The sequence below is a fragment of the Corylus avellana genome, chromosome ca3 (assembly GCF_901000735.1).
Source record: "Corylus avellana chromosome ca3, CavTom2PMs-1.0".
NCBI lineage: Eukaryota > Viridiplantae > Streptophyta > Magnoliopsida > Fagales > Betulaceae > Corylus > Corylus avellana.
Genome location: NC_081543.1, coordinates 34,912,075 through 34,938,485, shown reverse-complemented (window position 1 = coordinate 34,938,485; position 26,411 = coordinate 34,912,075). Strand labels below are relative to the sequence as shown.

The 26,411-nt window shown below is 35.0% G+C and overlaps 1 protein-coding gene across 1 annotated transcript; it reads right to left on the bottom strand.

Annotated features, from left to right (window-relative positions):
• Positions 1–22,428: 22,428 nt before the first annotated feature.
• Positions 22,429–24,112, bottom strand: LOC132175791 (NAC domain-containing protein JA2L). Its single transcript, XM_059587844.1, has 3 exons — positions 23,840–24,112; positions 23,470–23,738; positions 22,429–23,347 (listed from the first exon to the last, which is right to left on the bottom strand). The coding sequence occupies exons 1-3, from the start codon at positions 24,018–24,020 to the stop codon at positions 22,775–22,777; spliced, it is 1,023 nt and encodes a 340-aa protein (XP_059443827.1). The 5' UTR covers positions 24,021–24,112; the 3' UTR covers positions 22,429–22,774.
• Between the last annotated feature and the right edge of the window lie 2,299 nt (positions 24,113–26,411).

Here is a 26,411-nt window from a genome sequence, read left to right as displayed (position 1 = left end):
ATATAGGTATAGCTTAACGACCCTGCCTTCAATTGTTTTTTAGGGATAATATCCACCTTTCAAGTTTCTATTTGATGTCCCCCACTCCCCCCCTTCCCTTTGTATCCCATAAAAAAATAAAAAAAAATAAAAAGTTTATATTTAATGTAGCAACCTGATTAGATTTTGATGTGGTGGGGGCCTTGAGGTACACGACTATATATGTGATAGGACCCAAGGGTTCTGTCGATGAAAATCAGAGAAAATAACAATAAAAAGAATAAAAATGAAAGAGAAAGAGGGGTGATATGTTCGAGGGAATCAAAATATTGCTCAAAGCACTCGTAATTCTTTTTGATAAATTGTCTTACGTCTTGTACCCTTTTATGTATTTATTTATTTTTATTATTTTTAAATAATAGAGACAAATCACAGCCAAGCCAACATGAAAAATTCAAAAATGGTAATAGAAATAAAAATAAATGTATATTTGACAAATCAGGAGATAATTGAAGAGTTAATTAATTCCCCGTCCTTATTTCTTGAAAGTCGTAAAAAAAAAAAAGAGTAATACTAAAAGTCTCTCTTGTGTTCTTCTTAAGTTCCTTCAAGAATGATGTGGCTATTAAAATTACCATTAGACTTATGATTGATCATTATTAGATTTTAATCAAATGATAATTTTAATAGTCACATTATTTTTGGAGGGGCTCAAGAAGAATATAAGAAGGACTTATAGAATTACTCAAAAAAATGGTAATGAGACACGTAAGGTCGGGCAATTGCTAGTGAGGGAAAAATTGCTTGTATAATTTCTTCTTCAGACATACATGAGACGCGCGTACGTGGAAAATTGGATGTATCTTGGATATTGGCGGGAGATTAAGATGATATATAAGCAACACGACCAATGTGTTGATTATATGAGGAAGGTCAAATGAAAAGGCTCCTCCCAAAAATTATAAGTGAAAATCTTATTTCGATCAATTACTGTTGATTAAGGAATGATCTATTCAATTTAACGACATTCTCCACAAAAGGTTGCATAATCGTCGACGCATCCCTTACGATTTTTAAAGGTGCTAATTAATGTTGAAGCTATTCACGCGGTTTCGATTTTTAAAGGGCATGAAAAATGGCTCTGTTTTAAATGTAACAGTAAATATAGTATGGGCCATTGCTGCAAACATCTCTTTATGATAGAGGCGTGTTTGGGAGATAATGATAATGGAGATGTACGTGGTCATGGGGGATGAGGAGGGCAAAAAAAATACATCTTGTAGCAGTTTTCACCTTAAGAATATATGCAAGGGTGATTAAGGGGGGAGGAGTCAATAAGCGCTCATTATTTATTATTTAATTATTTTTTTCAGTTGAAGTATGTAATCCTAAATTACCGTCGACGTCCAAGAGGGAGTCTAATAGTTTATCTAGTAATGGGAAATTAGTTATTAATTAGTAATTTTAATTTATCTAGTATTTGGTTAGTAGTGGTTTATCTTAATATCAAGTAAGAGTAGGAGTCGTAATTAGAATTGTCAATTATGGGACTGTTATTTCCAAACGTGTATAATTGTATAAATGATCGAGTGCAAGAGAAACATTAAAGAAGTATGATTTGAGTTTTTTTTTTCCAAAATTACAGCTTCTTGTATTAGGAGGGCCCGGCTCCCTCGAAGTAGCTAATAACGTTTTCTTGATCTATCTTGTGAGGCGTTTCTGTTTTTTTTTTTTTTTTTTTTTTTATCTCTAATCAAAGAGGGTAGGTCGAGCGTGATTACAGTAGCACCTAGCCCAACCTCACCAGGGCATCAATGTCTTATAAGGTGTTGAACGTAAGAATCAAGAGATAATTCTTGGTTCTTAGAAAAAATTGTGATGAAGTGTGCATCTCATCAACACTTGTACAATGCTCATATGAACAAAAATTTAATCCAAATCAAGCATTTCCCATACATGGGTGGAATCGATCTCTATCTACGTTATAGTAGTCTATCCGATAAAGAAGTGTTATATTTCATATTTTTATCACAAAACTATCCCACAATATTGATATAACAATTTCAACCAGTTACTAGATTTTTTTTTTTTTAATGGCTAATATATCCGAGGGTTAGTTGGGAAACCCACATTAACATTCTAGTTATGCAAAATGGCCCCAAATTTATGACTGTCTTACCACAAGAATGCAGAAATTAATGTATATATTAATTAACCTTTAGGAGTACTCCACGTGTTTGTTTTAGAGCATCAAAATCTTCCATACTTCCATTGAGAAATGTAGGAAAAAGTAGCTTTTCAAAACGTGGGTGGTTATTATTCTTTGTATATATATATAATATACCGACTTACTGAGCATGTGGGTTGCATAAGCCTTGACACAATTGGTAGCCATAATATTTTATCGACTTTAGGGTTTCAGTCCATATATATCTATCTCTCCTAGTAAACCTAACTTCCTCTTTATAAAGATTGAATTTGCACGCGCACTATATATATTATATATATATATAAGCCATATTTTGTACATGTAGACCCATGTTCTTCTATGCCTTTACATATCTATTCGCTTTTCTTTAATGATTCCTCTAAAATGCTTAGACAATAATAGAACCTCTGTGTATTAATCTTACAAGATCTTCACAATTATTCATTGAGCAAGTAATTAAATAAATATTATGCTTTAATTATGACCTTTCTTCCCATTTATGTTCAGATATATATTTCTTCTGCCATAAAACCGGCCTTCAGCCTTTTCTTCTTTTCCAGCGGCTGCCGGCTAGCTAGGGGTTCTTGTTCTTGACGACATGCAGAAGGAGTTTGAGAGACAAATCCGGGCATCATGCCACAAACAAATGTTGTTATTAACAAATTTGGGCGTGTGTGAGTCGACAGGCATCGATCCTTATCCAAACCAAATTTTCCCAACCACGTCTTTAAGAGGCTTTAGAATGAATTCCCTTAATTCCCATTTGCTTTTATAATAACCGTCGCAATCACATATATGTTGCGTTTCTAACATGACAACTTTCGTCCTAAACGTAACGATTCTTGATCATCTGCACCACATTTTGATGGCCTAAATGCTAAATGACTTGTAACCAACGTACCATATATATATATATATAAATAATCCGATCGGTGCTGACATGGATTGGGGCCGTTGATCTGCGGTTCTTTTGTACGTGGCGGTTAGGTAGGTTTCCTAGGATAATCAAGTGTACGTGATTTGGATCTTGTCTTTGTCTTTATTGGTTTCTTGCACTTGTCACACACATGCAATGCCTGCGATTGCATTGGAAGTGTCCGAAGGTCAAAGATACGTTTCATGGAAGTAATACCAAAACTATCTTTGAGAATTCTTCAATCTTCATGGCCTACTCAATAAAGCATAAAGAATATATGAGGCTTTTTCAGGCATGGAGCCGCAAACTCAGGCTCTTACACGCCAGATCAGTATATATATATATAACCCAAAATGTTAAGGACCACCTAATCATTAATTATAGGAGTGACAATTTGTGTTTGCGTGTCGAGTTCAAATTGTGTTAACAGCGGTAGATACACACAGGGGCGCCACCCCTGGTAAATTGTTTTTTTTTTTACAAAAATTTATGCCCGAAGTTTCTACTAGCTCCTATAAAATAACTCAAATTTTATATCTTTGACACTTTTAGCTCCTATAAAACTCAGCCAAACCCAAAAATCAAAGTAAACTGAAGCAGAGAGTGTTTTACATTACTTTTTACCTAGTTGCTAGGCTACCACAATTTTATTTTATTATTTTATTTTTTTTGCGCACTTGTTTATTGCTGTTGGCTGCTACTACGCCATAATTTTGTTTTGTAAAGCCTGTGACGAAAGTTCTCCTGTCTGAGCGGTGAGTCATCTTCCGTAAGCAGCAACTTCATTATATTTTATTACTTTATTTTTTCCCCTACTAAGATAAATTCCTGAATCTACCACTGTGTCAAGCTATATGTATAAAATAAAAAATTATAGCACATGCACTACAAAAAAATTGCTATTTTCTGACGTGGCAAACAGTACATAATTTTTGCCAAGTCAGAAAATTCTGACGCGCCAAACCGGCGCGTCAGAAATTTTTGACACACCAGTCTGGTGCGTCAGAATTTTCTGACGTGCCGATTTTTTCTGACGCACCGGTTTGGCGCATCAGAATTTTCTGACACACCGGTTTGGCGCATCAAAAATTTTCTGATATGCTAAATATTGCGTGTCAAGAGGAAAAAAAAAAAAGAGGCCGAAATTTTGAAATTTTTCCCTCTTCTTATTTTCCCTCCACTTTTTTTCTCTTTTTATTCTTCTCTCCTCATTTATTTTTCCCACACTCTCTCCCTCTCCTCTCCCTTCTCTCCACGGCAGATGGAAGAAATTAGGCAAAAGAAGGAGAACAAAAAGAAAAGGAGAAGAGAAGAAGAAAAAGAAAGGGAGAAGAGAAGCATAAGAAAAATAAAAATAAAAATAAAAATAGGAGAAGAAGAAGAAGATCGAGGAAGAAGAAGAGCATGGACGTGCACCATCTCTGCACCATGGTGCAGCTATGTTGAGAAACACAGATCTACACGGCAGCATGAGGGAGCTGCCGTGCAGAGGAATTCCAAAAAAAATAATAATAATTTAAATAAATAAATTTTTAATTCAAAAAAAAATTCCAGAAAATTTTTTTTAAAAAAAAATTAATTTTTTATTTAATGTTTTAATTTTCTGACGCGCATCAGAACCACCACGTCAGAAAATTTTCTGACGTGTGAGACAGTAGAACGTCAGAATTTAACGTCACTGGCACGTCAGGAAAATTTTTTTCGTGTCACCTATGCTTCTGACAATCGACGCGCGTCAGAAATGCCACGTCAGAAAACTCCAGTGAGAAAAAAATTGTTTTTTTGTAGTGATGATCAGTAGGAGGCATGTTTTTCTTATTTGTTGCGAACTAATTACGTGATTTTCTCCATGAGGATTACTATTCATTTCAACTTCTGAGTTTCATTACAATTTAACTGCTGGGTTTTGTTTCAATGTGATTGATATTTTATATAAAACTTGAGTATAACTCACCTTTAAAAGCCATTTTATTGCAATTAAGCCCTCTCTATTAGCATTGATGGTTGGTTAGAATCCATGGAAAAATCATATCTGACCAAAAATTTTGAAACTATCACTGTTTTGATCATTGAAAATTAAACTAAATTTACCTTTTATAATTATTAATAAAAAAATGCTAAATTTAATTAAAAAAAAAAAAAGTGAAAATGGGTGGTGGCTCTCCCCTAGATCGAGTAGCTGCGAATGGTACATTTACTTATTTAATCAATACTTTAACACTCCCTTTCATGTGTGGACTCAAACTCTCTTTTAATATGTGATGCTCAACATGTGAAATATTTAATTTAAATTAGGTGAATTGATAAAGACAAGTTCAAACTCAAGACTTTTGACACTAATACCATGTTAAATCATCACTTATCACAAAAGTTTAATCTGATATATATGAAATGGTATATTTAATCAATATCCATCCCATCTTTCATCAATCTCCTTGTAGTGAATGGGTGAATCCACCATTGAATTTGTGTGAGACCCACATGAGTTCACAAATTCAATGGTGGATCCATTAATGGATTTGCAAAAGACGATGGTTGAAAGAATGATATGTAACATGCTTCTTAATCATTTAATCAACATTTTAACATTAAAAACCCATTGATTTTGGGTGGTTGAACCACCCATTCTCCTTCTTCTTCTTCTTTTTTTTTGTTTTTTTTTTTATTATTACTTTATTATTTTGCTTGTAAGTAAAGGAGGGGTACTATTATATGAAGGCTAACATAAAAGTGGTAGTGTGCAAAGCAGCTACCACTTTTCCAATCAAACATGCAAATAGCTGACTCTAACGGAGGGGTTTAAATGCAACAAAATGGTAGTTTGATGTATCTAAGTGACACACATATCAATTCATGAAACTAAATAAGAAATGACTATTAGTTCAAGGGGCCAACCAACGTATATTTATCCTTTTTTATTTACGTATTTATTGTTGGCTAATTGATCATATGTTAGAGAACTTTTTATTTGCTTATGCAGGTTGAAAGTTGAAATAGTGCCTTTGATAAATCAAGTTCTATTATCTTATGTCTTAAAATTAATTTGATTCCAGTCATGATATAGTTTTATATTATAGATTTTTTTTTTTTTTTCTTTCTGACATATTCACACAAGATGAGGTAGGAGAATTCGAACTAGTGACCTTCACTTCATTAGGCGTAGTCCCAGTCGATTGAGCTACCTCTTGGGAACTTATATTATAGATACTATTTCTTTTATCTGTAAATGTTTTTAATTATGAATATCTACTAAAATTATGCACCTATATGGAAATTACAATAATAATATCGTCTTTTGGGCTCAAAATCTAACAAACCGGCCTTGGTTTCAACTTTCAAGGTAACAAAATAGTTGGGTCGATTGGAAACATATATGAGACTGAGCCTAAAACTACTGGCCCAATCACTACTACTAAGCCTGCCTGGATGGGAAGGCCTATACACATGCTCTTCGTTTGTTTTGATGTATTGTTGAATATATATCTATATATATAGTGTTTAGTGCAGTTCAAAATTATTAGTTAAAGAAAATTTTATTTATGATAAAAAAAAATATTATACTCAGAGACAAAACTAATAATAATAATAATGGTTAAATACCTTTCCAACATGTAGTTTGCACCAAAATCAAATAGTCACCTGAGTTTTCAAAAATATCACAAATGGTACATGTGGTAAGTAAATTAACCCACTTGGTATCTCCGTCAAGATTCTGTTAAGTTTTTTAACCGAACGCTACATCACCCTTACACGTGACGTGGTACCTATGGTTTCAAGGCGCCATGTGGCGTGATACCTAAGTTTTTGGGTGCCACGTCATATTTAAACAAAAAAACCAACAAAAAAAAAAAAAAATAGGAGAGCTGGGTGGTCGAACCACCCCCTTGGGCCAAACCCCAAATATATGCAAATTTAAAAGTAATTTTGTAGCTATGAGAAGTCAACCAATATTGTGTGAAGTGCATAAAATTAGAGTTTAAAACTTACTCCCGAACTTGATAATATATATTTAGGAAAAAATATTGTCACTGAAGTTTAACATTTTTATCCAATCGTTACTTAGGGTATAAAACTTACCAAATTACTTGTTGAAATATATTCAGTTATCAAATCACTTCCTCCATATTCTTTTCGTTAGGTTTTCGGTTGAAGGATACATTATATCCAAAAAATAAAAAAAAAGATTGAATCGTAAACATATCATTGAGTCAACACCAATTAACTTCGCGTCCTAATTTCAAAAATGTCACCTTAAAAAAAAAAAAAAAAAAAAATCAGTTGGTTGATTAGTAGAACCAACCCTAGCTAGTGGCTAAAAAAAGGTGGTCAAAAAATCCTAAATGGTCAAAGAGGGTGGTTCAACCACCCCCCAACCAAGTCTTTTTTTTTTTTTTTTCTTTCATTTTCATTTTTTATTGTGGCATTTTTTGAATGGTGTCGCAAAATTAATTGGCGTGACGTGGCCATCAGCCTATATTTTATTGTCTATCGTTCATAAAAACGTAATAGAAGGACTTCGAAGGGAGTGATTTGATAACATACCACCGCCTCAAAGAGTAATTTGATAGGTTTTAAACTTAATAAAACACTTTGATAAAAAGATTAATAAATCCCAATGACCTCTACAATATTTTTTACCGAATATTTATTTGTTTGTTAATTCCTTTTCTTTTGGAGCACGTGGACTAAACACCGCATGCATGAGAACATACTATAATTAGGATAATGATATGTTACCTCATTATAACATAGAAGTCCTTGGTTTAACTGTCATTCTTATCTTTCCCTTGGCAACTTGGGTCAAACCCTAGCTTAACATTTTAGCTCTTTTATGACGTGAGTTTTAGAGTCAATTTTAGCAATATATTAAGTGTATTTGAAAAGAAATGTAATTTTTATAAGAAAAATAGTTAGGGCAGTTTATAATTGATAAATTATAATTTATTGTAATTTTTACAATAAATTTATTTTGAAATTGATGTGACAGTTTATAATTAATAAAATAATTAAGAGTTTATGATTGACTTCTAGGCATTTTTTTTTGCTTAATGATTTCACCATTTATAGAATTTCATGTCATCAGTTTGTAAAGCGTTTTGTAGTAAAAGTTGCTCAACATTTTAGTTATCCACTTTCACTTTCCCATTATATATATATATATAAAATTCCCTTATTCTCAAGGAAAATAGAGAACAAGATTGCATTTATTATTATTATTACTATTAATATAGTTAAAAAAAAAAAAAAAATTGAGTTACAAAGCTCGCAAATCTTTAACTATTTTGTTAAGCCAGATGTATAATTTTATTTTATTTTTGAAAATGTTTTAGTACACAACTAACCAAAATCGAGTATGAATGCTCTATCCTTAATATATATCACTCTAGCAGGCATTAAGAGCAGGAAATAAGTGGTTTGTATGTAGACGGAGGGAGGGGGGACCGGGATAGGCTATGGTCCCCCCCCAAATAAGGAAAAAAAAAAAAAAAAAGTTTTAAGTTTAGTCATTTGGACCCCTCCAAAAAACAATTTGGCCATATTTTTAGATTTTTTGGCCATATCCAATAAAAACTTTTGGCCCTATTCTTAATTTTTTTGCACCATATCCATTAATTTTTTTAAAAAAATTTTTGGTCTCTACTTTCAAATGTCCATTTGTTTGCCCTTACTTTCAATTTTTTTTTTTTTTTTTTGGCCCTTATGATAGTCTTTATTTCATAAAACACAACCAAAATAATTTTTTTAATAAAAAAATTCTAAAGAACTAAAATAAAAAATTTTGGCTGCCCCCTCCCATAAAATTTTCTGGCTCTGTCCTTGTTTATATGTTAAAGGTGCTCTCTTCTTCTATATTTACTTATAGAAATATTTGTATTTGAACTTTTTTAAAAAAAAAAAAAGAAAAAGAAAAAGAAAACCAATAATATAAGATGAAAGATTTGGTAATGAAACGGCGACATAAGATAGATTTGGAATTAGTTAGTGAGATGGCATTGTGAAATTAGGTGTGATTGCGATAAAAGACAGAAAATTGAAGATGGAGACAAATAGATCGATCGTTTTCTGTTCTGCCAGCAATTGCCAGCATGCACTGATCGAGTCAAACAAACGACTCATTAAAACATGTCATCACTCCGTGACATGTGGGGGGTGGTGCACCAACGATAATATCAGCACATGATGATTTGCTGGCTTTCACACTCGCCACGTACGTTCACACTTTGTGCTCATCTCAATCCGAAGAACTTGGCCATCGGGCAACAACAACTCTTTTTTTTATTTCTTTATTTAATATTTTATTAACATGGTATGATAGTTTTTTTGAAAAACTATAATAGTTCACATGGTATATTTTATTACCATGGTATATATCATAGTTCACACTTTGTATTATAGTTTTTTTTCAACATGATATTATAGTTTTTTTTTTTTTTTTTTGCAAAAGAATCTGAGATTTCTTATAGAATGATAACAAGACTAGAGGCTAAGCTCTGTCAAAACAATGTTACAAATACACTCAGGAATGGACATCATCCAAGTTTTATCTATAACATCGTGGGTAGCTGTTTTAGCTAGATTGTGTGCCGCTTCGTTTCGTTGCCTGCGTACATGGCTGACACTCCAACTTTGAGCATATTGGAGTGTGGATCGCACATCTGCAATAAGGTGACCCCATCTACAATCCAACTTGTCTTCATTCTGAAGAGCCGAAACAACCACTTGGGCATCTCCTTCCATTATAACTTTTTGTAAGCCCAACTCCTTGCACAGCATTGCTCCTTGATGCATGGCTAAAATTTCAGCTGATGTGGGATCCAAAAATCCCCTTTTTGTAATACTTCGTGCTGCTATTACGGTCCCCATATGATCTCTGATAATGACACCCAAACCCAATCGCCCATTTATTGTGTTCACTGCAGCATCGCAATTGGCTTTGTAAAAGCCCTCATTCGGTTTTTCCCAGTTCAAAACTTGGTCTTGACCGCGCAATACACCACAGCCCTCTGTAGCGTTCGCCTCTTTGAACTCCTGCAGGGATCGTGATGCGCGCCTTGCAAGATCCGTCGGATGGGTGAACAGGCCCTCATGAATCCATTCGTTGCGCCTAAACCAGATATTCCTGGCTGTCAGCGCAAAGGTTTCAAATGCATTGTCCACCTTGCTTTGCATGAAGTATTCGGCCAAGACACGGAATTCTCCTTCCACGCTGCATTTCTTCTGGAATATACGATCACTGACTCCCCAAACATCTTGGGCAGAATTACAGCTCCACAGAATATGGGTTGTGGTCTCCACTTCTAAGTTGCAAATTGGACACCAAGGGTCTTTCGATATCTTTCTCCTATGTAAGTTTTCCTTTGTAGGTAGTATATTTTGGCAGGCCCTCCACATAAAATTCTTCACTGCATTAGGAAGTGCTGACTTCCATATCCCTGCCCAAAGATCACTCTCTGCTTCCCTTTTGGAGCTTTCAGCGTGGCCACGAGACTCCATTTCTTTTGCCAAATGGTAAGCGCTGCGAACCGAAAAAATTCCTTGCGGGGTTCCCCTCCAAATCTGAATATCCGGCTGATTGGTTGCACTAATGGGGATTGAATTGATGGCCTGAATTTCATCCCTCTTGAATATTTCCTCTAAAAGAGACTGATTCCACCACAATGAGTCTTGATCAATAAGATCTCTCACCACAGCATTTTCTGCCAAAATTCTTCTGGGAGATTGCACGCAATAAGTGGACGGACAGGGAATCCACTTTGCCCCCCAAATGGGAGTACTTTCTCCATTACCAATTCTCCACAATAGTCCCTCCGACACCAACTCTCTAGCTTTGGATATACTACGCCAAGCGTAGGATGGTTTATTACCCAGTTTTGCCTCAAAAATTGAAACACCCGGGTAGTATTTAGCCTTCAAAATTCTTGATGTAAGACTATCTTCCATTTTCCACAACCGCCAAACCTGTTTGGCAAGAAGGGCCAAATTGAAACAATGTAAGTCTCGGAAGCCCATACCTCCCTTTTTCTTTGGAAAACCCATCCGACTTCAGCTCATCCAAGGAATCCCAGAATCCTTGGCGTTGTGGCCCCACCAAAATTTAAGCATTAAAGAATTAATCTCTGAGCAAAGTGCTTTGGGAAGAAGAAAGACTCCCATACTATAGGTCGGTATTGCCTGGATGACAGCCTTCAACAGTATCTCTTTTCCTGCCTGGGAAAGAAACTTTAATTTCCAGTCTTGGAGCCTTCTCCATACCCTCTCCTTTATGTTTTGGAAAGCGCCAATCCGGGATTTGCCAATGAGAGCGGGCAATCCTAAATAAGTGTCATATCGCTGTGAAGAGGGTAGTTCCGAAACCGCCATGATTTGCTCCTTGATTTCTCTAGATGTGTTGCGGCTGAAGAATATGGCCGTTTTGGAACGGTTGAGGCGTTGGCCTGAGGCTGACTCATAAATTTGCAATATGTCAGATAGCTTTTTCCAATGCTCTAGACTAGCCCTGCAAAAAAGTAAACTGTCATCTGCGAAAAAAAGGTGATTTAATCGAGGTCCCCTCCTTGAAGTGGGGACTCCTTCCAAAGTGCCATCCCGATCTGCCTGTATCAATAGAGAACTGAGAGCCTCCGCACAGATCAAAAATAGATAAGGCGATATTGGGTCCCCTTGACGGATCCCCCTTGAGGGGGATATACTACCCACCGGGTTCCCATTTACGAGCACCGCATACTTCACCGTACGCACACACATCATGATGAGGTTTACCCATTGGTCCGCAAACCCCATCCTCCTCATGACATCCTCCAAAAAATTCCATTCCACCCGATCATAGGCTTTGCTCATATCTAATTTTACCGCCATATAACCCTTCTTACCGTACATTCGAGAATGCATAGTGTGAAGGGTTTCATAAGCGGCAAGAACATTATCAGATATGAGTCTCCCAGGAATTGCACTCTGATGGGGGGAAATAATATGGGGTAAGATTGTCTTAAGTCGGTTAGCTAGAACCTTGGACAAGATCTTATATATGACGTTGCATAGGCTAATTGGGCGAAATTCCGATACACTAGATGGTTGAGCAATTTTCGGAATTAAAGCAATATAAGTAAAATTCAAATCCTCATTGACAATTCCAAAATTTAAGGAAAAAAGTACAGCTTGACAAACCTCCTCCCCCACCGTCTCCCAGTTGTCTAGAAAAAATCCCGCCGACAAGCCATCCGGGCCGGGGGCTTTAAGAGGTGACATTTGGTTTAAAGCTTCTTTTATTTCTTCTCTGGAAAATTCCTTGAGTAACTGTGAGTTCATCTCTGCCGTCACTATTCCTTCCAGTCCTTGTAAATTTATAGCTCCTGCTCCCCCATATTCGGACTTGAACAGGGAATCAAAATAATTGACAAAAGCATCTTCCACTTCGACTGGGCTGGTTCTCAACACCCCGTCAGCATCTTGGATTCTTTCAATTGTGTTTCTCTTCCTCCTTTGTTTTGCACTTTCGTGGAAATACCGTGTGTTCCTGTCTCCACTTTTAAGCCACAGTTCCTTCGATTTCTGCCTCCATTGAAGCTCCTCTTGGGCTAAAAGTGAATGAATTTCAGCTTGTAGAGTGCGGACCAAAGCTGCCTCTGGGAGACCCTCTACTGACTGCAATTCGACAATTCTGTCACTTTTGCCCTTGATTTCTTCTTCTATTCTTCCCTGCTTTCCACGATTCCATCTCAAAAGTTGGCTTTTGCACCGTTCCAGCTTGAAGTTTAAGCCTACCCATTTATCTCCTGGAGCAGATTTTTGTTTCCATACCCTTTTGATAATATTTTTGCTTTCCTCTTCCATCGCCCATTTGGCTTCGTACTTAAAACTCGCTCTCTTGCTCCTTTTGTTGGGACTTCTTTTTGGACACACCATAACAGGGGCATGGTCTGACGTCAAAGAAGCTTCAATGGTCACTTTTGCTTCAGGAAATAAAGTGCACCATTCCGAGGAAGCAACAGCCCTATCCAACCGTTCTTGAATGAAAAAAAGCCCTTCTTGACCGTTGTTCCACGTAAAGAAAGGGCCTTGGGCCCCCAGGTCTGAGAGCTCACAGAAAGATAGGGACTCTTGGAAGGCCTCCATCAATCCTGGAGCACGCCTTAAACCTCCAACTTTTTCGGACTCTCCAACTATTTCATTAAAATCTCCCACACAAAGCCAGGGCTTTGGTGAAAAAGATTTTAAGTGACATAGCAAATTCCAAACCTCCTTTCTTTTACTTGCCTGCGGATGCCCATAAAACCCAGTTAACTTCCAAGATTCTCCTCCATTTCCAGAATTGACCTTTGCGTTTATGTGGCGACGACTGTAATTCTGGATTTCGATGCCCGCTTCGTTGTTCCAGAACAGTGCTAAACCTCCGCTTCTTCCCTCACAATCCACCGTAAAGACATTATTAAAACCCAACTTCACCTTTATTAACTCCATTTTATTCTGTCTAAGCTTTGTTTCCATTAAGAATATCACATTTGGGCGCTTAACCTTCACCATTCGGTGTAGGTCTCGAACTGTCCGCGGGTTCCCAAGCCCCCGGCAGTTCCAACTCAATATTTTCATTGCGGTCGGCGAGGCTGAAGGCCAGCCCTCGCCATTCCCGAACCGATCAGAGAATCTTCCTCAAAAACACCTACCCCTTGTTCTGTCGTTTTCCCCTTTTTTCCCCCCTTTATTGCTTCTGCTTCTCCCTTGGACATTCGTTTTTTTTTGTTATCTCCCGGAATCGACGAAGCAGGTTTTGTTGCAAAGACTTGACCCGCTCTAGCCCGACGTTTCCATTTCATTGCAGGGTTTCTTTGAGGGTCGACGTCCCCCCCCTCCTGGGTTGCATGGCCTTTCTCTACGTGCCACCTCATTCCCTTAGAATTGCCCATGTGTCTCCCTTCCCCATTATCTTTTGGAGAAACTGGTGAGGACAGTTTTGAAGCATCCACGTGTGTCCCGTTTTTCTCCTTCACTTCCGCCACCTTGCTATTCTCATTAAGGAGGGAATCTTCAACATTAATTGGAGGAGCCATATGACCGTTTGTGTGCGGTACTTTAATTCCCCCATCCTGATTTTTAGCTCCACCCATATTTAGTGCAACATTAATGCCTTGCGTCAATCCCTCCACCGATTCATTAAGGGAAAATTCCGTTGTTTTCCTCGGCACTTTATGGCAAGGATCCGTTTGGTTGGGGGATTCGCATCCTTGCCATACGTTATTACTTCCTTCATCATTGCCGTGAATTGCGCCCCTGTTGTCTTCGCTCGTAACGTCTGCCATTGAATTTTCCGGCGAAGCCCGGTGAGCTCTCTGGACAGGAAAAGACTTTTCCGGTGAAGAAGCTCCCCTTTCAACCGAATTTTCACGCTCCCTGGACTGACCAGTTCTTGCATGATTTTCGCAAGGCCTGCTGGACCGTTCGTTCGAGTGGGAATGGTATTCAGAATCACTCCGGTTGAAAGATCCCCTGGATCTCCCTCTGTTTTCTTCAATCCTTCTGGAGGGTGAATGAACCCGCAACCAAGGACCATATTGGGGCTTACTTCCTGGGGGGAGTGTGTTGAGACAACCTCCTCTTCCATGCTTGATAACTCCACATTTAGAACATACTCGAGGAAGTTTCTCGTACTGGAAAGTGATCCATTTTGACTTTCCTTTCAGTTTCACCCGTCTGCCTCTAGGAATCGGTACTGTAATTGAACTTTAACTTCTTCAAATCACTTATAATTTAAATTAAATATTTTATGCATTAGCATTGCCTATTAAAAGTGAATTTTAGTCAACACGTTGATTTAACAACTACATTGATAGCAATTTTCAAACCGTTGAATTGAGGAAACGGTGTGAAAACATAAGAATTCTGATCAAAATTCGAGACCATTGATATGAATCCATTGAAAATGTCAAAGTAATTATATTCCCACACAGATTTGAATTTTCGAAACCAAGAGAAAATGTTTTTTTACTTCCTGCATGTGTACTATTCTATATTCAATAAATGTAATTAAACGTGCATGAGTCACGTGCTTTTTATCACGGAAAACAAGGTTCTAACTGGGGTAAATTAATGGGCGCGAAGTAACGTCGTAAATGACAACGTAGGATTAATTGGTTTGATAAAATAAAGAAATAAAATATTAACAAAGACGTCATATAACAAAATATTTAAAATTATTTTTCACTATTATATAATATTATGAACATGGAAAACAAATTTCTTAACGCAAAGGTTTTTTGTTGATGAAATTAATTAAGGGTAATCGACACAAAACACGGTTTGTACTTTGTATGACGTAAGTGCATGCGTGAGAAGTAGCCGTAACTTTTGCTAAAATGCACAAGTAGTCGTGCTACCCACGTTTTTCCCTGAAAAAGGAATAACTTTTTGGAAAGTTATAAAAGTAACCCCAGTTGTGGTCAAGATTCAAGAGACTAGCTAGAGAAGAGTATAAAAGTAGAGATATATATTTTGAACTTTGAATAAGTAGCATTCACATTGCCATTGGGTTATTCATAATAACTAAAATGTTATTTTAATTATCCCTTCAATAAAAATTAGCAAAAAAAAAAAAAAAACTTATCTCAAGCATTTTGATTAGCGAATTGAATGTTTATCAAATTTGCTGAATACTGTAGTTCAATAAGATTTCTCTTAACCGGGTTAAATCGAACATTGCAAAATATTATGCTTGAACTTCTTTCTTTTTCTTTTTTGATTAAGGGTAGGTGTGAATTGTATCAATCTTGAATAACAGTAATGTAACACCAAAAAGTAGAAAATGATTTGACAAGGACTAACTTAATATAAATAATGCATATATATTATATAAACTTGATGATTATATATGGAATTTCAAATTACAATCTAACACTGATCAAATCAATGGTTGTTGGAGAAAAAAATATTTAAATGGAATAGTAAAACTAGATGGTTAAAATATTGAGTCGAGTATAACTGTTTTAAAAAAATGGGCAACTAAAATAGATTAAAAGTAATTTTTTAAACTAAAAATAAGCTAAATATTTTATGAAACACCATGAATCCAAGCAAGACGACTGTTATATATATATCCATGTAATGAACATGATAGCTAGAATGGGTTGCTTTCTCAAAGACAACCCCAGTAATTATTACCTAAAAATCTCTTGAAGACTGCTGCATGTTCTTCTCATTGCATGTCGTTGTCTAGGGGTGCAAAGGCGGGCGGTTTTTAACCGCCCGCTAACCGCTAACCGCTATAACCGCCAACCGCCTAACCGCCTAACCGTCTAACCGCATTAACCGCTAACCGTCTAACCGCCATAACCGCTAGCGGTTAGCGGTTATTGGGTCTACTAACCGTAACCGCTAACCGCTAACCGCCTTTTTATATATAATATAATTATAATTATAAAAATATTTATACATATAACATAATCACTTGATCATTAAATCACAATTTTTTTAAAAAATAATTAAATCACAATTTGAGTATTAATATATTATCACTATAATTTATATAATTATATCATATAATCACTTAATCATTAAATCACAATTTTTTTTTAAAAATAATTAAATCACAATTTGAGTATTAATATATTATCACTATAATTTATATGATTATATCACATGAGATTGATTATTAAATCATTTGATTATATAATAACAAATTATACATATATAATATGACATAACTCATAAATATACTAATTCATACTAATACAACAATTAAATATCTAGAGACTTATTTCCAATGTATGTTATAAACCTATAAGTTTATATAAGTCTACATATGTATATGAATAATATAAATGTATAATATCAATAGTTAATCATATGATTCAATGACAATTCAAATACTTTATTCAAGACTTCCAAGTGAATCATATTATTAATGTACAATGATGATATGATTCGTATAATATCAAATTAAGTAATTGACATTGGATTAAACAATGACCAATGTGTTACTTATAAACATAATTTAAAGTATTAATGTATTATCATTATAATTTTAGTAATTTATATATTATCACTATAATTGATATGATTATATCACATGATGACTTGATCATTAAATCATATGATTATATAATAATAAATAATACATATATAATATGACATAACTCATAAGTCATAAGTCTACAAGTTAATCATATGATTCATGTACAATGATAATCACAATTGATTCAATTGAATTAAACAATATGTTACTTATAACTACAAGTCTACAATTTAATTAAAGCATTATTAGATACTTTAGGAATTTAGGATTTAGGAGTTTGAACATTACCATTTACCATTAGATATTAAGTTCAATTCAAAGAAAAAAGATTATAAGTAAATATGATAAGAATTTAAATAATTAATCATATGAATCATATGATATAATTTAATGAGACTATATGATTATATAATATCAAATTAAGTAATTGACACTAGATTCAACAATGTGTTACTTATAATCACAATTGAAGTATTAATGTATTTTTTGAACATTTTTTAGAAAAAGAAATTTAACCATTTTTTGAAAGAAAAAAAAGAAGAAAATTAACAATTTTGAACAATTTTGAATTATATATATATATATATATATATAATTGCTTATAGTTATATTATATGCATATTGAATAATATAAATGTATAAGATAAATATTTAACTATATGATCCAATTACAATTCCAATACTTAATCAATTATTCATGTACAATGACAATGACAATGTGATTCATATAATATCAAATTAAGTAATTGACATTGGATTAAACAATGTGTTACTTATAACTACAATTGAAGTATTTTTGTTTGTTTGTAAGTTTATAAGATTAACACTTAATCATATGATCCAATGACAATTCAAATATTTATAGCAATTGGGCCCAAGAAGATATTAAAAATACAAGAAAAAAAATGAGGGTAAAAAAAAGCCCAAAAAGCCCAAAAAAAAAAGCCCAATTTTAAAAAAGCGGTTAGCGGGCGGTTATCTATTTCACTAACCGCTAACCGGCCACTAACCGCTAACCGTTAACCGCTAGGCGGTTAGCGGTTGCGGTTAGTGAAATTTACTAACCGCTAGGGCGGTTACGGTTAGCGGTTATTGCCACTAACCGCTAACCGTAACCGCCTTTGCACCCCTATCGTTGTCCTCTCAAAACCACACACACAACACACACACACCCCACACACGCGCGCGCACACATATATATAGAACAAATGGGAGCTCCCCTTTAATTAAATTAATTTTCTGGCCTCAACTAATATTAAACTGATTAATTCTAGCTGAAAACACAAGCATATATATTACTCCACCTCACTAGCCTGTCGGTATAATTGAAGGGCATACATGAAAACTCAAATCCGACCACCATAGACACTTATTTTATTGTTCTTGTCCCCGATCGATTTCCCATAAAGAGAAGCAATAGAGTGAAGGCACGGAGCAAAATATCATATGCAAGTGGGAGTGTTGGGCTATATTCTATTCAATTCAATTCAATTAGTCAAATTATTATTATAGCAACAATGCCTATATTCTATTCAATTCAATTAGTCAAATTATTATTATAGCAACAATGTTTTAGGACATGCTCCCTAGTGCCCACTTTTCGGGACAAGGGAGAAATAACACATCATAGTTTGTCACTACTTGTTGGGAAGGTGGGTATGGTTAGTGGCAAAAAAAATCATGCTCTACCATTTTTGGAGTATACTTATATTATTATACAATACTTTGAAACCTACTTGTCTCGATTTTCTAGTGCTTTTTGTGTCTTATCATTAGATTAGAAGATATTAATTTGTGATGGATGTTTTTGTTTTGGGAGTACATGTCGGCTGGTTCGAATTAGGACATTTGCTCTAATATCATATTAAACTATCACTTATCTTAAAAGGTTAAGCGGGTATGAAAATGTAAATTTAATCATTTAATTTAAAACAATCAAATGATGTGGCGTTAGCCTTATAATTTATACAGGAGTAATGTAATCTATGGCATGATAGTAGAAATTAACCGTTTACTAATTAATAATAATATTATTTTACAAACAAACAAAAAATTTCTCCCAAAATGGTTATGTCAATGCCAATTTCTCAGCATGTTAAGTTGTACATTTGAAGTTGAATTCGTCAAGCACACAATCTTTAAACTCGCAAACCCTACTCACATTTGGAAAATTGTTTTCTTTTCATTAACATAATCATAATATATAGTCTCTTTGTCCTAAAATAGAAGGGTATTTTTTTTTTTTACTATCTTAAAATAAAATAATAATATATGGCAGCTTTTAGAAAGTAGAAACGAAAGTATTTATTCAATTAATTTTCTATAAATGTGAACACCTTTTTGAAAAAATCAAATTAATCCAAAGATATATATAGTTTAGAAATATATTGTGATGATTATTTAAAAATGTGTTGCGTCTATTTGTTTTAAGTCAAAGAGAATAATTAATTGTATTCCAATAAGCTAAACTTTCCAAAGCTTAGTCAATCATTTGGTTCAATAATCATGCCTTTTTATAGCTAAAAAAGATCAAATCTTTGTATACACGCAAGCATAGCTGCATAGGGTGGTCGTCGTAAATGTAATAACTTATACGATTCAAATTGTTTATGGGTTTGATTATGGAAGAAATATGAGAGGTAATTGTCAAATGGTGGAAATAGCTGTCACGTTGACCACACGTGCAAGTAAAGAATCACTGGAATCAACGGTCAAAGCATATCTATCCGAAAGTGTGAAAAGTTTTCTATCCAACCATGATTAATTGGATGGATGGATGGCATCTGAGAATTATCCGTCTGACAGACGAGAATGATTCCGAGGTATCGATCTGACGGACAAAAAGCTTCAAATTTTACAGTCTCCAACCCGTGCAAGTAACGTTAAAAACCTAGGACTTATCTTCTAGCTTTTTGCCATGTGGCCGTAAATGTTCTACGTACTGTTTGTCAGGATAAAGAATCCTTTAACTTTCTCTGTGGAAAACAGAAAAAGAAAAATATCTCATTTCAGTTTTTTTGTTTATGTTGATTGATTGTCATTAGCCTCTCCTTTCCAGGATATTTTTTGGTTTCTATCTCCAAGTGACGTAGCAGAAAGACTAAAGTAATTAATCAAAAAATAATGAATTTGATTGCGTAAGGAGAAACGGTTTTATCATATAACCAAAAGAAAAAATAAGCCTGTAGGCTAAAAAAAAAAAAAAATTTTGCAGAGTATTTGAGAAAAAAAATTTTGATTTTAAAATAATTCAATGAATTAGTTTTACATAATAAAGTAAGGACATAAATTTCGTCCAAACTAGTCTTAAGGAAATATCTTCTAATCCATTTAAAATAGTACAAAATATCATTAAACATTTAAAAGACACATTAAATTTAGTCTAAGTTACTAAACTGCTATTAATAATGTTAAGAATTTAATGGTGCTTATGAGACAATTGGGACTCACGGACATCATCCTTGAAGGGGACTCCCTAGAGGTAGTGCAAGTGGTACAAAGGGAGGAGAGGAGCTAGGCAAAATTTGGAAACTTGTTGGAGGAAACGAAGGAGATGCTTCAAGGTTGTCATTCATGAAAAATTCAACATGTGTGGCGAACGGCAAATGAAGTTGCGCATAAGGTTGCAAAACTGGCAATTGCTCTTAATACAAGTCAGCTATGACTAACTACGACTCCCCTTTGCATTAGGGATATTGTAATGGCTAAAACCGTAACTATTTATTAATGAAATTATTTGATTTCCCCTATTAAAAAAAAATTAATGTGCCTTTTAAATGTTTATAGACACTTGACACTATTTTAAATGTGTTGAATATTTTCGTCAGATTGGTTTGGAGGAAATTTTTGTCCATAAAGTAATAAGCTAGCCTATTTATAAAAGAGAAATACTTGGAGAGAAAGTAAACATAATCTTTGTAGTAATAGTAAACATAATCCTAATAAGGAAAATAAAATTATTAAAGCAAATCTAATCCTAATTAGGAAATGAAAATAATTAAAGCATATCTAACCATATTAAGCATTGAAAATACAGTCCTAATACAATAAAATAAAATCCTAATATTGAAAATCGGTGGGAATTGTGACAATTTTTCCTTTTATACTTTCATTGTGCGAGAACGGATAAAATTCTGATCAAGTTGTGCTGCTCCAATATTATTTGTGATATTCTCATTATTTTTATTTTTACCCAAAATATAGACACATATCGTCTTACATCACCGATTGAGTTAGATAAATGGAGCATTGGGAGGCTTGATTCCTCACAATCACTCGTCATATCATGGACAGATTAGATAGATTACCTTTTTGAATTGAAAAAAGTAAATAAAGAAAACGATGATGTGATACAAATTTTGGATAAAACATACCCTTAAAAATTGACTTGCAATAAAAAAAGTATTCAAGAACATAAATAAGCATGCTTAAAGTTATACTTTAGCTATGTGTCATACTTAGCATTAAGCGGTAAAGTGACTCAATAGGCATCAATAAGCCAAATTTTGAGTAGTGGGGCACTTTCTTTTCAATCTTGAATAAATGTCTCTAAAACTTTATATAATTGACCTATCAATAGTATCAGAATCATATGCGATATGAAAAAATTGTGGAATTTGGGTATTTAGATTATCGTATTAAAGAGTAATGCACTGGATATAGTTCATGCATGCGTTATAATCTTGGAATCAATATGAACATCTGGTTGAAGATGGAAAGACAATACTCTAAATTCTCTAATCATGATATGTGCAGCACACTAAAAGAAATGCAAATATGGCTGCACGTTGTCTAGTGAAGACAGGCAATCAATTGCCATCAATGGAGGAGCAAATATGGATTAAAGATTTTTCGGTCTTTATTCGTGACATTATAAGTAACCAAAGCTTGAAATTTTGCATGATGAAAAAAAGAGTACATATTCTATTGAACCAAAGAAGTAGTGTTCCACGTACACTAGTAAACAAAGATATTTAACTGAAATAATTTTTCCAAATCTATCCTCGTCCACAACATTCTCACCAAAGCTAGAAAAAAAAAATATCTTAAAAACTTTTAAATAAAACTCCTATAACTCATGATATTATCCCCATAATATCCATGCCAGAACCCTTGTTCCAAGATCTTTCTGTTAATACTAAAACATTGTCATTAACATGTCCCTACCACATCCTCCCATCGCCATCCTTCTTGCTATTCATTGTTTGTTATGAACAAATTGATGGGTCACATCCAATTCACATAATTGGAGCTCAGAAGCCGAATTTAATTGCAAGACAATTATTGATGTCCAAACATGACGTGGCAGATTCTGCAAACCTCTGATGGAAATCATATTCTAATTAATCTGGATTAAATTGTACAAAGATTCCTGTTTCCCTTTTGTACATTTGGATCTGACCCTCTATGCTCCTACCCCAGCAAAAATGTGGCAAATTTTCATTGCCCCATTGGCGTTACAACCAAAACAGTAAAGGTTCCAAACTCGCACTTTTGGAATCTAAAGCCAAAATGTTAGCCCAAAGAATCCCAGAAATATATACAGAAATTGGCTGCAATCCAACTGTTTTCAAAGCAATGCACTACTACTCCCTTTCTCTTTTTTTCTTACTACTTTTTTTTTTTTTTTTTTTTTTTTTTTTGGGTTTCTTTTTTTCTTCGAACTTTTTCACTGCCTAAACCCGAACCCACCCGGCTGATTCGGGTACCTAAACCCGTACGGGTCAAGCGAGTTAGAAAAACTCTGCGTCAACAGGTTCGAGTTCTGTCGGAAGAACCCCGCGTTATCGATCCGCTGAGTTTTGGGACCACTCTGAACCTCCTCATCCATCAAATTCCGGAACTTCTCCGGCGGCGATTCCACGTGGCAAAGCGGCGGAATAGAAGGGACATACATGTCATTACTGGCATAGTTCACAAGTCCCTGAGTCTGAGCCTGAGGTTGATTTTCCAGATCACCGAGTTCAGGCACCGAGTTGAGGCTTACAAGACTCGCCCAGTCGAAACTCCCGGAACCCAGATTCTGAAAGTTGAGCTTGTCGTCCTGTTGCTGGGGTCTAAGAGAATTCGTGCGTGGCAAAGTGAAGAATCGGTCTTCAATCTCCGGCAGCGACTCCAACACATCGTCTAAGTGGGACGAGGACGACGAATCATTACTGTGTTCTATGCTCGAAACGCTTGTTGTGGGCTTCTGAGAGCTCGAGTGCTTCTTATAAATCCGACACAAAACCCAATCATCCAACTGCAACATAAAAACTCTTTATCAGAAAACAAATCACAAACACCTAACGTACACAAATACAAACCCAGACTCAGAGAATCTCAGATTATGAATCTTAAACTATATTTTACAAAAATTGCTACCTTAGAGCTTCCGTTCTTTCGCGAGTGTTCTAAGAGGCGGTACTCGTGCATGATCCAATTAGTTTTGGTTCCTTTGGGGGCTTTTCCGACATAGAAAACCAGAGCTTTTTTGATCCCAACCTTACGACCTTCCGTTGTGATCACCTTGTCGGTTCCAGTGGCCTTCCAATACCCAGAGCCTGCAACTCTGTTTGGCCTTGAACCGTTTGGATACTTTCTGTCCCTAGGACTGAAAAAGTACCATTCTTTTTCACCAAATATTGCTTTGCCTGCAAGAAACAGAGCGTAAAAAAACTTTAGTACCAGATTGAATTATAGTTAAAGATTGGTGCACTTAAAGCTTCAATTTTGGGGTGGAATGAAATCTTACTTGGTAAAACCCATGGATCAAACTTGTACAAATCAATCTCAGCAATAATTTGCAAATTGAAATGGTGCCCAGCTACTTTTCTACACAGATATTGCACCAAAAGCTCCTCATCCGTCGGATAGAACCGAAATCCCGGCGGCAAGCTGAGCTGAGAAAGTAGGTCTGTCTCCGGCACACCCATTTCTGGCAACAGTTTTTTCACAAAGCTGAAGAATTACAAAGAGAGAGAGAAAGAAGCTAAAATGTTTTTTCGAATTTGATTTCTTTCTTTTTTTCTTTTTCTAAATGGATGGTAAATGGGTGATATTTATAGATGAATGGAGAAGAGTGGACAGAGAGATAAGTACGGTCGTCCCTGTCTACTGTAGAACAAAGGGACCCACTTCAGTTAATCACCTTTAAAAATCCACCACGTGTCCGCTGTAATTGACGCTATCGTGAAGCCGACCTTATCTAGTTCGAGTACGATCATCGCTTAGGTGCATGAACCGTCACGAAAAAACTGTATTGAGTCATCCCCACAAAACCGACACGTGTCCATAAAAGCACCATTATCTTCTAGAAGCTTGAGCTCCAAAGACGTTTTTCACGCGCGTGAAAAACCACGTCGGCAAGGAATATGACTTGGGGGCTGGTGTGAGCGTCGCGACTCGCGAGGGAATTAGGCTGCAGGATCGTCAAAGGAAAGAGGCGCGAAAGGAAAAGCAAAGCACTAAAAAAATAAAAAAATAAAAAAAAAAGGTGCTCAAACGGTGGCGAAGGCATTGGTTTGGTGCCACGTTAGCAAAAACTATGTTTTTTTCTCGCTTTTTGTCTTTTTGAGTGGGTGTTGGGGGTTTCTTTCACTCATCAACCTCTCTCGGCAACCTTACAAGTGTAAAATAAACACTTCGGTTTGGACCATGTGGTGGCTTTCAGCAAAAAGATTGGTGATGATTTGGTTAAGGTCAAAGTTTTTGAGGGGTCTCATGGACTAGATTGTTCTTGTGTTGATTGAGGTGGTTTTTAGACTTTTGTGGACGTGGAGATTCCGAGGTTACTCAGAAAGAGAGGGCTATGTTTTGGCTGGCATTTTAGACCATGTTGTGGGTCTTTGAAAATGGAAAAGAAAGTGGATTTTGAAAAGAAAAATATTAAGTGTTCTTTTAGTATTTTTTTTACGTTCTCTCAATTGTTATGTGACTTTTAAAATTACTAATAAATTAAAAGTCAATAATAATAATTTTAAATTGAACGGTAATTTTAAAAGGCACATCACAGTTGAGAAGACACTAAAAAAACACTAAAGGAACATCTAGCATTTTTTTTTTTGAAAATAGATGACTGTTTCGGTTTTTTTTTTTTTTTTTTTAATTTCATTTATCTCTCATAATTTTTTTTTTTAAAAAAAATATCTAAAGAGAATATAAAAAAAATAAATAGCATTTCTTTTATGGATAAAATGGGAGTTGTAGGGATTGGGATTACGTAGACCGTGACATGTGGTTTCGTGGGGGCGGTGTTTTGACGAGTAGTAAGAGCCGATGTTGTTCTGTCAAAGAATCGGAAAATTGTAAGAGAAAATTAATTTAGCTTTGAAAGTTAAAGATTGGATATTCGCCACGTGCAGATATTTTATTGCTAGATGTCATCACCCGATTGGTTCTCCATCGAAGTTTGAGTATAGCTTAGAAGAATAACTAACACACGTGTCATGGAAAACAAAGATACGGTCACCTACTTTTGTTATGCTGCATGAGTCATGAGCTTGAATTTTGAACAAAGATAGGTTGATTGAAAACCACGCCATCTGACTAAGCCTTTTGCTCACATTGAGGGGTCAACTTCAAAAACAGCTCACATAATCGAAAATATTCATTTTATAAACTCTTAATGTAAGAATTAGTTGTAAACATTATCCGATTTTCAAAAATCTTGTGTCAAAACAATATAATATATAAAATAGCATAATTTTTAACTCCTAGTATCAATTCCTTATCAATGGGTAAAAGATACCATCCGGGCAATCACAATTTTAAAAGATTAATTGTGTTGTTGGACTAAATATATGCAAAAACCTTATTTAAATAGTGTTTTGGAATCTTTGATTTGCTTTAGTTGCTTTTAATAAATTATGTTGACCCCAAATTAAGTAAGTTGCAATCTTAACTAATTAGTTGATTGTGGTTTTGACTAGTGTATCTTTTGGATCTCATCATTTTTGGTCTTTAATTAGCAACAACGAAAAGCCGTCGTTAAAAGTCCAAAAGTCATCGCTAATTACTTTTAACGACGACCGATCGTCATTAATAAACTACTCTTTCTTCATATCTTATTGGTTCTACCATGTCATAAAATTTTCTAACCTTACAACATGTTGAACTATTATGAATAGAATCTTAGGCTGTATATACTTTTAAAAAAAAACTATTACTATATTAAGAGTAATTCTTTTTGGCCTACCGGTGTTCAACTAGGGCTGATGTGGCGTGGACTCTTAGTTAAAAAAGATAGAATTATTAGTTATATTAGGTTGTTTGAAATTCATAGAAATTTGAATAGCCTAAAAAAGAAAAGCTCTCTTAAACTGTGA

What these genes read in the sequence shown, in the direction of transcription:
- LOC132175791 (XM_059587844.1), bottom strand. Translation starts at nt 24,020, where the DNA reads ATGGGTGTGCCGGAGACAGACCTACTTTCTCAGCTCAGCTTGCCGCCG. An exon ending in TGATCCATGGGTTTTACCAA is followed by an intron (nt 23,739 to 23,839) that starts GTAAGATTTCAT and finishes TGTTTCTTGCAG; the next exon opens with GCAAAGCAATATTTGGTGAA. An exon ending in GAAAGAACGGAAGCTCTAAG is followed by an intron (nt 23,348 to 23,469) that starts GTAGCAATTTTT and finishes TTTATGTTGCAG; the next exon opens with TTGGATGATTGGGTTTTGTG.